We start from the raw sequence: 13558 nt of genomic DNA, 5'->3' as shown, positions 1-13558 counted from the left end.
TCAAATTTGAAATATTTTTATTTTTTTGGGGATTAAAATTTAAATTTGAAATCTTTTTATTTTTTCAGGGATTAAAATTATTTAAATTGAAAGTGAGTGATAGTGAATATTGAAATAAAAAATTAGTGAATTTCGCTTGAAAAAAATTAAACTTTTTGTGAATTTATTAAAAATATTCAAATTTAAAAATAAAAAAATTTATTATGTTTGTATAAATGAATTTGTAGTTAAAAATTTAAATTAGTTGGAGAAGAATTTTAATTATTTGGAATGGATTTGATGTTTAATTTGTGAGAAAAAATAAAAACATGATTATTCAAATTTTTCTATAATTTATAAATTTTTCATATTTAATTAAATTAATTTTAATATTTAATTTGTTATGTAGCATTTTAAAAATGACTTGAAATTTAATGTTTTTTTAAATGACGTGGCAGGCGTGACAAATGACGTGGCCAGCGTGACAAATGATGTGGCAGATGTGACAGATGATGTGGCAGGCGTGGCAGATGACGTGACAGACGTATCAGGCGTGGCAGCTGACGTGGGGGGAGAATGTGTTACACTCACCAAAAAAGGATTTAAAATGTTGCTTTTTAATGGGTTCAGGGGTTCAAATGACAAATATGTAAGTAGAAGTGTTCAATTTACAAAACTGACATAGTACAGGAGTCCAGAAGGTAATTTTGGCAAAATGTGTGCTCTCTCTATATGTTATGTATGATAAAGTACATGCAGTTAGTTTAAATACGTTGTATATTTATTTTGAGTGATTTTGCTACTAGACTTGGATATGATTTTGTATTATGAGCAAGAAAACGGAGAATAATTTCAATTTATTTTTTATAGGATTCATATGTTATTAGATATTCTATCTTAATTGAACTTGTTTATATGTGTCATTTTCTCAGCATATTCAATTGGACCCATTTCTTTACAATAAAAGATATAGTAACATTTTAGTTGAAACTTTACATTATTTTTGGATCCCATAATTAATCTTTTCTCGCATTTGCTAAATGTTAGTAGTGCTATGACAAATCTACCTGAGGGAGCCGGGTATACTCGATAATATCTATCTCAACATTGAATGCATTCTAAATAATAATAAGTTTTAGTTTGTTTTAATTTCTTTTAAAAATAACTATTTTTTTCCAATTAGATATTATCGGGAATATATTCAGAGCTGTTCAACAATTGACACAACAAGATTCAACAACAACAACAACAAACCCAGTGTATTCCCACTTAGTGGGGTCTGGGGGGGTAAGATGTACGCAGTCCATACCTCTACCTCTGATGAAGTAGAAAGGCTGTTTCCGAAAGACCCCCGGCTCAAGTCACGAGATATCACACAAACACATAGTACAACACAGCAGCAAATGACATAACATAGATACGGCCCCCATAGGGAATATAAAACAGAGTAAAGCAGGATTGCAGGAATATAAAGCAGAGGAAAGCACCCAGATTCGTAATAAACATGGAACACGGAACACGAAACACTGAATACAGAATCATAACAGGAATACACCCCCACCCATTAATTCCCTACACTAGCGACCCGAACTGGCCCTAATCCTCTGCCGTAATTCGCATCTTCCAGACCTTCCTATTTAGGGTCATGTCCTCGGTGAGCTGTAACTGTTCCATGTCCCGCCTAATCACCTCACCCCAGTAACAAGATTTTGGTAACTTAATATCTGAAAACAGTTCTAGGCAAAAACATATGCCTAACATTCATTATGAACTAACCAAACATAAGTCACAATATGCATAGCAATTAATGTAATGATAAAAAAAAAAAAGGAAAAAATTTAATGATCAAAATTGAAATAATTTGTAATATTTGTTGGGTTCTTTTCGTATTCCTAATGATTTGTTCACTAATTAAATTGTTTTTATTTTTTTGTGCATAGCTTATATCTGTTTTATATCTTACTAAACTGGATAAATATTATTGTATAATGTACTATCTATGATTTTCATATTTTTATAAAATATTTTCATATACTATTTTTTTTAATATCTTCTTTTATAGTTTTTTATGTTAAGATTTGAGAATATATGTTTTTGATACTTCTTTTTTTTTTTTTTAAATGTTAGCAAGTCAAAGGAGAAAGAAGATAAAGTTTGATATTTTAAAAAGAAAATGAGATGATTGTGTAGGAAAGTAAGAAAAAGAAAAAGGAAAAAGGGAACAAAGGAAAAAGTTAAAGATAAAAAGGCTAAAAAGGAAAAAACAAAAACAAAAATAAGATAGTAAAAATCACATAAGAGATTCATGCAATTAGATATTCATATATGCATTTTAAAGCTTGAATATATAAGCACAGAAATAGATTTAGTTTTCTTGAAATTTTTTTATTTTGTTTACTTTATTTTGGGAAAATAAATTTTTTGCTTCACTTGTATATAGATTATAGACCATAAAGTATTTATAGAAGGCTAAAAACTCCAAGTGATAGAAAATTATAGAATTATATATCAATTATGCGTTGATAATATAACTGGTTATTTAAAATATTATTTTTATTATTTTATAACTTGTATCGTATTACGTGTTAATGAGAAATTATGCCATTATATGACTTGATCCAGAATTCCTACTTTATTATTATTGTATGAAGCTTAAATTATTATTGATTGAGGGGGTGTCAAGTAATTTACAATACTTGAGTTTTTAAAAATTATAGTAATAAGTTACTAAATTATCATTTGGTAATTTATTTATTTTATATTATATTTTAGCTAATAGTATGAAATTTCAAATGTAAAATATCAGAATTATTCTTCAAATTATGTCACTGAAATATATTAAAGACTCTCCAACATTGTTAAAAGCATCAACCTCTTTCCAACAGACCAAAAAGTACAGCTTCTCACATAAAATTGAATTACTGACTAGGAGTTATACTTTTCTACAGTTCTTTATTTATTTTAAACAATAAAAAACAACTATTTGAATCACAAGGAAAATTATTGGGAAAAGAGATATATAAGTACTAACAACAACATAGGGTAATATTATAGGGGGAAGTCTGAAATGATGGTGTGTACCTAGTTTTATTTTATATCGTGAAAATAAAGAGTTTATTTTAATTGACATTCATCTCAGCTAAAATATATCAAAATAAAATACTTTCTTCATTTTTTAATTTATTTTATTTAGATTATGTTTATTTTTCAAAATATTTGTTTCTTTAATCTTTTAAGAATAGTTCGAACAAAATCTTTCTAATATATCCTCATTAGGAGGAGATGACAGTCCTATTTCCATAGCCTTTTGAACTAAGGGGGAGATAAAGGTTTCATTAGGGGTGGACGTTCGATATTTCTTTTCGGGTTCGGTTTTTTTATTTCTTTTTTTTTTTGTTGTTATGAAATTAGGCGTACCGAAAATCGAATTGAATTAGTTCGGCTCAGTTTGATATGTAAATTTTGGTTCGATTCTAATTCGGTTTAATAATTTTGATTTTTTCGATTTTGGGACTGTTTAATGGACTAAATTATAATTGTAAATTGGAATAGTTTAACTTTCTTACGTTAAAGAAAAATCAATATAAACTTATAAAGTCTTCTAGGTGATAAATGAGAATAATCACCTCCAATGCAAAAATTAGATGGAGGACTATATATTAATTTTCGGTTGCAAAAAGTAACTTTCGATTTCGATTGCTGAATGTATTTATATTTTGAGGCTTTGGGCTATAGATAGTAATGGGTTGTAGCTAAAACCTAAATAGTTAATGGACTTAGATATTGTAAATATTAAATAATAAATATATATTATATAAATTAATATATATATATATATATATATAGTAATTTAAAAAAAGTATATTAAAAGTTTTGATTTATTTCGATTTAAATCGAAAATCGAATTACATCAATCTAAAAATAAAAAATCGAACCGATATCGAATTTATAAAAAAATAATAAATCAAAATCGAAAAACCAAAAAAATGAAACAAATTGGTTCGGTTCGGTATTTTATTTTTTCGATATTTATGCCCACCTCTAGGTTTCATGATGGGGGACTTGGAGAACTCTGAGAGGTGTCGCGATTATGATTATTGTAGGCGTATCAAGGTTGAAGAGGTCAAGGAGGTTATTCATAGGATGCGTAGAGGTAGGGCGACTGGATTTTGAAAAAAGCACCAACGGAGCAGGTTTGGACTGAGTGATAAGATTGTTTAATATCATTTTAGGACGACAAAGATGCCCGAAGCGTAGAAATGGAGTACGATGATTCATTTATATAAAAACAGGTAGGACATTCAGAGTTGCAACAACTACAGAGGTATCAGGTTGTTGAGTCATACTCTGAAGGTTTGGAAAAAGGTGAGAGAGTTAAGGCTCAGGAGGATTGTGACTATTTTCAAGAATCAGTTCGATTTCATGTCAGAACGCTCGACTACTGAGGCTATTCATCTCATGAGGAGATATCAGTTTAGGGATAGGAAAAAGGACTTGCAATGGTGTTCATTGATTTTGAGAAGGCGTATGACAAAGTTTCTATGGAGGTGCTTGAAGGCTAGTATAATACCTCGTAAAAGTCTTAGCTCAAACATCGATTTTATATTTGACCTTCCCGACCTCGGAACGTCGATTTTTGAGTTGATTCATGTTCAGGGGTGTTCAATGTATGTCTCAGTGAGTTTCGAAACTTTAGGACGAGCGTAGAGGCGTGTTTGAAAAATAAAAATAGTAGCACTATCGAGATAGGCCCGCGACGCCCGATCCAGTCCGCCGGGATGGAGCCCGCGGCACCCGGTCTAGTTCGCCGGACTAGAGCCCACGGCGTGGGGCTTACCCCGCCGGTTTAGAGCCCGCATCACCCGATGCCTACACGTTCAACCTTTTTATTTAAACGCCCAAGGGGCATTTGAGTCATTTCTCATCACCCAACTCGTCCATAAACACGAATTGGGGCTCCCAAGGAGTATTATTGATCCTTTTTCTCATAAATTCTCTTGAGGAAAGCCCTCTCTTTCCCCAAGAACAAACCCTAACTTCTTCACAAGAAAACAAGGAATTCAAGCTTCAAGTTTCAAAAAATTTTCAAGAATCTTCACGAATTCATCTATTAAGGTATGTGAGAGTTCATCACCTATGGAGCCCAAGAATCAATTTTGGTTTTAAATTATGAGTTTTACATGATTAAATTGAACTATCTCCGTGAACCTCTTGTTAATTCAATTTCAAGTTATGATTATAAGTGTTTTCAAGTGGAATGAGTCATATCATGTTTTGAATGTTGTAATTCCCATGTCATGTTCAGTTGATTTTGGATAAATCCTCAAGCTATGAATTTAACATGAAATCCTATTGTTTCCTCATGTTTAAGATATCATCATGTATAGGGTTGTGATTTTCACATGTTTGTTGAAATGCCCATGTTTGGGTCTTTGAATCATAGTCACTTATTACAGTATTTCAAGTTTGATATCGTATTTTATACTCATTTAGTGCTGGTGGGTTATGAGCACCTAATACCTATGTGATTTACATAAATTCAGTTTTTCAAGTACTCAAACAGTTAATTCATGAATCTTATCAGTATACTCAGATATTCATATTCATGATGAGCATTATCAGTCTATGTGTTAATAATTACCCTAGAATCCATATGCATTGTTATTTTCAGAATACCATGACCTGAGCTTATCAGTTATCAGTGCATGCACCCGTTAGCATTTCAGTGTGTTTTAGTTGGGAGTAGGATTTAGCACCGAGCGAATCCAGGGATAGGGACTCACCTGCCAGTAGAGGCTGTGATCTTTAGTAGTAGTCCCTGAGTTTCATAACTACATAGCCAGCGTAAATTAGAGATGTCAACCTGCCAATGGAGGGTTGACAAGGTGTTCACCTGCCAGTTGAGGGTAACACATATCTCATTAGAGCACCTGCCAGTTGAGGGTGACTCATTAGTCCTTCGGAACATCAGTTTAGTGAATTCTCATAGCCAGTGTTAATACCCGTGGCACGGTACTGACACCCTTCCAACTGGGTTATAGGTTGGACCCTGATTAGCTCAGATTGGGGCATGTCGGTTATATGATAATTCTCATAGTTTCAGTCAGTATTTAGTTTATTTTCAATTTAGGTTTGCTTGACTAAGTGTACAAACTTTCAGATAGTCAGTTATACAGATTTTAGTCTTTCAAAATTACAGATTGTCTCAGTGACATAACAGATATACACTTCAGTCATGCATTCTCAGATATTACAGTTTTTATGAATTCATACTCAGTTGTCTCATGTTGTTCAATTAGTCCTTATCTCATATGTGCAGTACCCCACAGTTTCAGTCCAGTTACTCAGACTAAGTACAGTTTAGTTTTACATGATCAGCATTCAGTTATCAGTTAATCAGTATCCAAATACCAGTTATTCAGTACTCATACGTCAGTTATTCAGTATTTAGCTATCAGTCATTCAGTTAATTAATCATCTTAGAATATATTGTGTTTGGTTTTGTATGTTTATGCATTTGTGCTCAGTATATTTGTATATTCAGATCCTCGAGCTATGTCAGTTTCCATCAGGTAGTTTCAGACCCAGTATTAGGGGTGTGCAAAAACCAAACCGACCAATAAATCAAACCGATAAAATATTATTGGGTTATTGGTATTGGGTTATTAGGTTATTATTGGTTTTAGGAAAAAATTTATTGGGTAAACGGTTCGATTTTGATTTTAGCTTATTGGGTTATCGATTAAACCGATAACCCAATAAGGATACACTAAGTTATTGTTTTACTCCTATTTGTATTATATATATAAATATTTATAATACTAATATATACACACACACACTACTTATTCACAATTCAGAGATTCACAAAGTATTAACCTATTCAAGGCAACAACGTCACAATACAAAGTTTGGGTATTGCCATATTGAAAAGCTTGAGGCATTTAGTAGCTTCCAACAATTAAGATTTAGTTTTTTTTCGAACTAATATTCAGTTCAAGTTTGAAGATTCTTGTAAATAAAACGCATTGCATATGATTTTGGTGGCAACTAAGATTTCATTTTTTTATTTTAGTTGTTACTATTTTTATTTTATGAGTATTTTCTTATTGGTTAAGCCGAAAACTGAACCGTTAAGTACCAAAAACTGATAAGAAAATATCTTATTGGTTGGTTATTGGTTTTGCATATTTAAAATTGAAAATCGATAGACCGAACCAATAACACGTAAAATTGAACCGAACTGATCGATGCACACCCCTACCCAGTATTCATACAATATCCATGTTTTACTGTTTTTCAGCTTCAGTTCTACTTATATTACAAAAATATGGTTTTTAAGAAACTAAGTGTAGTGATTCACCAGCTTATCAAATTTTGTTGGTTAATCATGTTTTAAGATATATCAGCTTTCAACTTATTTCAGTATCTTAGTGAGTCTACTTACACTTAGCATGCATGTTTAAGATTACGCATGAACTCAATTTTACTTATTGCATTAACCCCCACTTACTTAGTACATTCCAGAAGTATTGATACACATATACGTCTGTGTGGCTACATTATTCCATAATGTAGGTATTAGTTGTAGCCCACACATCATGATCAGATGGTTGTAGTTTTCAGCCAGCAGGTGATAAGCTCTCCTATTTCGGGGACTTCAGTCAGATGTTGATCATGTACTTTATTTTTATTTTTATTCATATATATTGATTAGTGGTAGCTGGAGGCATGTCCTAGCTATCTATAGTCAGTATAGTAAAGGATTCATAGATGTCAGTTATAGTCAGTCCTGTAATTTCAGTTTCTCTCTTCAAATTTATCAGATTGTAAATTTTATCAGTTACATACTTATTCAGATTTCATTATGCTTATATTTCCGCACAGCAAAACTAGCTACTTAATACATATTAAATCAATTGCTCAAGCAGTATGCCAGTTCATGGATTAGCTTGAGATCACTTGTGATTTTAAGCACCGTGTTACGACTAGGGGGTAGCCTCGGGTTGTGACAGCAAGATATATGTATGTGGTGTATACTAGGTCGTTTTAGGATACGTGCGATGACGCGAAGATTCGTGTGGGAATGGTAGGAGGAGATTCAGGGCGCTTTTCAATTTTGACAGGATTGTAACAGGGACCGACTCTTAGCCCATTTTTATTTATCTTAGTAATGGATGTTTTGACGCGACGTATTCAATGAGAGGTGCCTTGGTGTATGCTATTTTCTTAATGATATTGTACTGATTGATGAGACATTGGGAAGGAGTTAATAATAAGTTAGAGCTTTGGAGACAAACCCTTGAGTCTAAAGAATTTTAAGTTGAGCACGACTAAGATGGAGTACTTGAAATGTAAGTTTAGTGATTTGTCGTACGAGGCAAATGTGGTAGAGAAGCTGGATTCTCAGGTCGTTCAGAAGAGAGAGAGTTTTAAGTATCTTGGGTCTATGATTCAAGAAAATGGGGAGATTGATGAGGATGTCACACACCGTATTAGTGCAGTGTGATTGAAATGGAGTCTCACTTCAGGAGTCTTATGTGATAAGAAAGTGTCTCCTAAGCACAGAGGTAAATTGTACAGAGTGACATTTTGGTCTGCTATATTATATGAAATGGAGTGTTGTCTAGTTAAGAACTCTCACATCCAAAAGTTGAAGGCGATAGAGATGAGGATATTGCGATGGATATGTAGACTTATTAGGAGAGATAAAGTTAGAAATGCAATTATTCGGGAGAAGATGATAGTGGCTTTGGTGGGAAAACAAGATGCGGGAAGTGAGGTTATGATTGTTCGGGCATGTGATGAGGAGGGGCGCGGAAGCTTCAGTACGAAAGTGTGAGAGACTGATTATGAATGATTTTAGACGGGATAGAGGTAGACCAAAAAAAGTATTGGATGGAGGTGATTAGACATGACATAGAGCAGTCACTGCTTACGGAGGACATGACCCTTGGTAAAAAGGTGTGAAGGATACAGATTAGGGTAAAGGGTTAGTGAGTAGCAGTACATCTGTGATAGTGGGGTGATTTGTTTGTATCTGTGCATGTAGTTTCTTGTAGACTTTTGTTGGTGGTGTTTTGGTGATCTCTATGTTTTTCTAATAGATATTTTATAGTGTTTTCTTGTGTGTGTCTTATTTTCTTTATTATCTTGTCGTGTGATATCCCTTGTTGTTTGCTTTTATGTGTTTTGTTTGTTATATTGTTATCTGTCCTGAGCGGGGTCTATCGAAAATAATATCTTTACTTCATCTGAGGTAGTGGTATAAATTACATACACTTTATCCTCCCAAACTCCACTTAATAACTCTATTTAATAAAAATACACTGGATATATTATTGTTATTGTATTGTTATGAATAAAGGGCTTATTAAGGAGTCTACCCAACCATATGGAGCAAATATAAATAAAGAGGGACTACAAAAAAATAAATATAACAACAACATCAAATAATATCACAATCAAAGCAAAAAAGAATAAAAAATTAAATTAAATTTGAAGACAAAAATAATAGGAAAGCAATTATAAAAATACAATACGAGGAACTACCAACCTTCAATTATCTACTAATCTTCTGCTTTAATATTTCAATTTTTTTTTATTTGATTGTGTTCTTAGTGAGCTGTAGATGCACTATATCCTATTTAATCACCATTTTCAATACTTTTTTGACCTACTCTTTTCATTTTTACTTGTTATATTTTAACTTGATACATTTTATCATATTATTCATATTAAGTGATAATTATTATTATATTTTGAAATTAATTTTGAGAATAAATAATTAATATTAAGAATAAAATAAAAAAAATATGTATTTTTTATAAGGAAAAAATATGAAGTAAGAAATAAAAATTTAAAAAAAATATGTGACAAATAAAAACAACCAAAGAAAGTACTTCTCTCCTTGTATTCGGACCTCTCTGTGACATCTCCTCTCATATGTCCAAATCATTTTAGTCTGTCTTTAAATTTTTTCACCACCACGAAGGTCATTCTCACCTAAGAAATGAAATTAAGTATGAAAGGGACCCACCATTAAAAACTTGTGGCTGAAAAAATAAGTGGTTGGGTGACTTGGCATCATGTTTAAATTAAACCATATCTAAATCACTTTCTATACAACGCCAACAGAGTTTTCTTCTAAATCCGTATCTTTCTTCTCTAAAAGTTAAAAAAAAAAAATACAATTCACTTTTTTGTAAACGCCGTCAACTCGCCGGCGGCGACTTTGACCATACTAAGCAAGAACTTCTAGAAGATTCTACGGTTTCCCTTTCATTTTGGTTCAATTTTCTTGTCATTTTTTGGTCTGGAAAATGACGTGTGATTCAGAGATCAAGTTGTTCGGAAAGATACTTCCGGTGGTAGTCTCCGTCGAGTGTGCCGTCGCCGTTGGGACTTCAAGTGGTGGTGATGGTGATCGATGTTTAGAGGATGGTAAAGCAAGCAGTGCAGATGAAGGAAGTGAAAATGAAAATCAAGGAGCTGACAAGGTGCAGTTTTAAAAATGTTCATTATTAATTTTTTATGGAATTAAATTGAGAGACCTAATTGAGTTAATTGTTCATTTTTTTTTTAAATAATTAACTTTTAATCTTCTACTTGGATAGTTGGATTGATCAGAAAGAATGATTAGTTCCATAGCTGTTTTCCAATTGGTTTGCTTTTTGTTTTTGCTTAATTTTGTTAATGAAGTTTTGATGATTGTTATCTTGAAAGTAGTTTAAGTCAGAAAGCAATGGGAAAAAAACATGGTCACCAACCATATGAAGATCTAGATCTGTCACTGGTTAATGTTCTGTTATTTGCTTTTAGTTACAAGGATTATTTGTTGGAGTCCTACATCGGTGTGTTAAAAGGGTCGCTGGTTTGCTTATATGGTCTTATATAATGAGCTAGCTTTTGAGGTTGAGTTAGTTCAAAGTGCATTTCTTTATTGCTATTGGAAACAACCCGTGTACTCTACCTGTACCTCCCGGACCCCACTTGTAGGATTACGCTGGATATGTTGTTGTATTCAAAGCACCAAGTTTGATATTTCAACATCATTTATGTGTTTATTGGATGATGTTTCCCCCTTTAGAATGTATAATTTGTAGCCAAAACATTGGAGATAGTATGTTCTTTTGTGTACTTTGTTCTGTTTATCAATAGTTGAAGAGGGATCTTCTATGGAAAAGTTTGATCTTGTCAGTTAACTATCTGTGATTTATTGGTTCTTGCCATTGTGCAGATTGGATTTAGCTTACTGTTTACTATAGATATTTAATTGCAATTTCACGAGCAACTTAATCAGTTTTGTGTTTTGGATTTTAGGACGATCTAACAGGAGAGCTCAATGAAGCTAAATTTGAGGAGGGAGATCAAAGTCAGATGATGGAAGAGTCAGAAAATCCGAGGACTTTATCAGAATCAGAGAACAGTTCTAAATCTCCAACTGATGAAGACTCTCAAGCTGTGAAAACATCCGGGACTGAAAATGAACCAACTAATGTGACAAATTCTGAGCAGAACAGTCTAAAGAAGCCAGACAAAATTCTCCCATGCCCTCGTTGCAACAGTTCAGATACAAAATTCTGTTACTATAATAACAACAACGTCAATCAGCCTCGTCATTTCTGCCGGAGTTGCCAGAGGTACTGGACTGCTGGTGGTACCATGAGGAATCTCCCTGTGGGAGCTGGTCGTCGCAAGAACAAGAATCTTGCAGCTCATTATCGTCATATAAGTATCTCCGAAGGATTACTAGCAGCAGGAGTTGAATCTCCAAATGGATTAATTCATCATCCAATGTTCAAACCAAACGGCACTATTCTATCCTTTGGCACCGACTTGCCCCTATGTGAATCTATGGCTTCTCCATTAAGTCAAGCAGAGAAAAGGTTATCAAATGGTATCCAAAATGGTTTTCACAAAGCAGAACTCAAGAATTCTTCTTGCAAAGTTGGAGATACTGGGGATGAGTGCTACAAGGGGTCTAACATTCCGACTCCAAATGTGATGGTGGAAGAAGGTAAAAGAGAGCTGCACAAGGCAGTTATGCATAATATAAATGGCATCCCATCTCCTTTTCCTTGCCTTCATGGAGTACCTTGGCCTTTTACATGGAATGCTGCTGTTCCTATGCCGGCTATTTGCCCCATTCCCTTCCCTATGCCATTCTTCCCTACACCTTATTGGAATTGCAATGTGCCTCCTTGGAGTAATCCTTGGCTGGGTCCAGCTCTGCAAGCAGCAAGCGAGAAAACATCAGGTTCTGACCCTACTTCACCTTTAGGGAAACATTCAAGAGAAGGGGATTTGCTTAAGCCAAGCAATCCCAGGGGCAAGGAACAATCAGAACAAAAGTATTCAGAGAGGTCTATTTTGGTCCCAAAAACATTGCGGATTGATGATCCTGATGAAGCTGCTAAGAGTTCTATATGGTCAACACTTGGGATTAAATATGATTCTGCCAACAGGGGAGAGTTTTTCAAGGCCTTGCAACCAAAAAGTGACGACAAACACAACAAAGCCAATACTCCTCCAGTGTTGCATGCTAACCCTGCAGCTTTATCCAGATCGATTACCTTCCAACAAAGTGCCTAGGTATGGTCATATGAAGCTCCAAAAAGTTCTATATGGTCATCATGTGAAATTAAGTATGTCTGTGTTATTTGAAGAGGGCTTTTTGGGGTCTTACGACCATAAAGTTACAAAGCTAAAGTAATGCTTTAGAAAAATCTACCGTTCAGCTCCAGTGGAAAGTACTTGCCCAACTTCATGGATTTTTCCTGCCTGATGAACGCTTAACAGTGTGCGGACCACTTTCAGAGTTGAGGGGCTAATATCTCTCGAGTGATCCAATGAAACTGAGGAATGACATGGAGAAGCTATTGTAGAAACTTATGTTTATAATTTTCCTGGTAACAATAAGAGCAAGTGGGCTGGCTTCGTTTTTGCTTTTGTGTGTTTATGATGTATATACCTTTCTACAGCTAACACTAGGAGGAGGAAGACAGATGTTTAGATCCAACATGTGTAACATATTTAAATTAATGTCAAAGTTAGTTTGGAGAGCCACTCCCTATTTTCTTGGTGGCTTGAAGTCTTTATGATCTTAAGAGAATGTGCCTCTTCTTGATGTGTTTCAAAGTAGGCATCACAAAGACTTGTCGAACTATATCAAACTGAAAGGCGTTTCATCACAACGTGCCAAGTATAATCTCACAAGTGGAGTTTGCAGAAGGTAAGATGTACACAGACTTTACCCTATGGCCCTAGCTTTGTAAGGTAGATAGGCTATTTCCGATAGACCCTTGTTGTAAGGTCTAGTTACTAAGAGATAATTCAACACACCATCCAAACGCCTACATCTTTCTTAATATGCTGGGACTAAAATGGAGCATGCCAGGGTGTTCGAGTTACTCAAATGTTGGCGCATCAGAGCGAGAAATCCAACCGAAGGAAATGGTGGCAAACCATTCCAACTTGCCGGAGGACGGTTTGGAGGGAACGAAATGCTAGATATTTTGAAGATAAAGGAAACTCTTTTCAGAAGATCAAGATGAACTGTTTACTTTGTTTCATTTTG

General features: G+C 34.0%; 1 protein-coding gene across 1 annotated transcript; it reads left to right on the top strand.

Annotated features, from left to right (window-relative positions):
- The first annotated feature begins 10052 nt into the window (after window positions 1–10052).
- On the top strand, window positions 10053–13047 carry LOC107867976 (cyclic dof factor 1). Its single transcript, XM_016714502.2, has 2 exons — window positions 10053–10478; window positions 11302–13047. Exons 1-2 carry the CDS (start codon window positions 10302–10304, stop codon window positions 12571–12573), a joined length of 1449 nt encoding a protein of 482 aa, XP_016569988.2. The 5' UTR covers window positions 10053–10301; the 3' UTR covers window positions 12574–13047.
- The last annotated feature ends 511 nt before the right edge of the window (window positions 13048–13558 follow it).

Source organism: Capsicum annuum, chromosome 6, assembly GCF_002878395.1.
Source record: "Capsicum annuum cultivar UCD-10X-F1 chromosome 6, UCD10Xv1.1, whole genome shotgun sequence".
NCBI classification, from domain to species: Eukaryota; Viridiplantae; Streptophyta; class Magnoliopsida; order Solanales; family Solanaceae; genus Capsicum; species Capsicum annuum.
Note: the sequence above shows the minus strand (reverse complement) of the source record. Positions and strands in the feature narration are given on the sequence as shown.

Bases quoted from the DNA above. Each gene is read 5' to 3' on its own strand.
- LOC107867976 (XM_016714502.2), top strand. From the start codon at position 10,302: ATGACGTGTGATTCAGAGATCAAGTTGTTCGGAAAGATACTTCCGGTG. The intron at 10,479-11,301 runs GTGCAGTTTTAA...TTTGGATTTTAG, and splicing joins AAAATCAAGGAGCTGACAAG to GACGATCTAACAGGAGAGCT.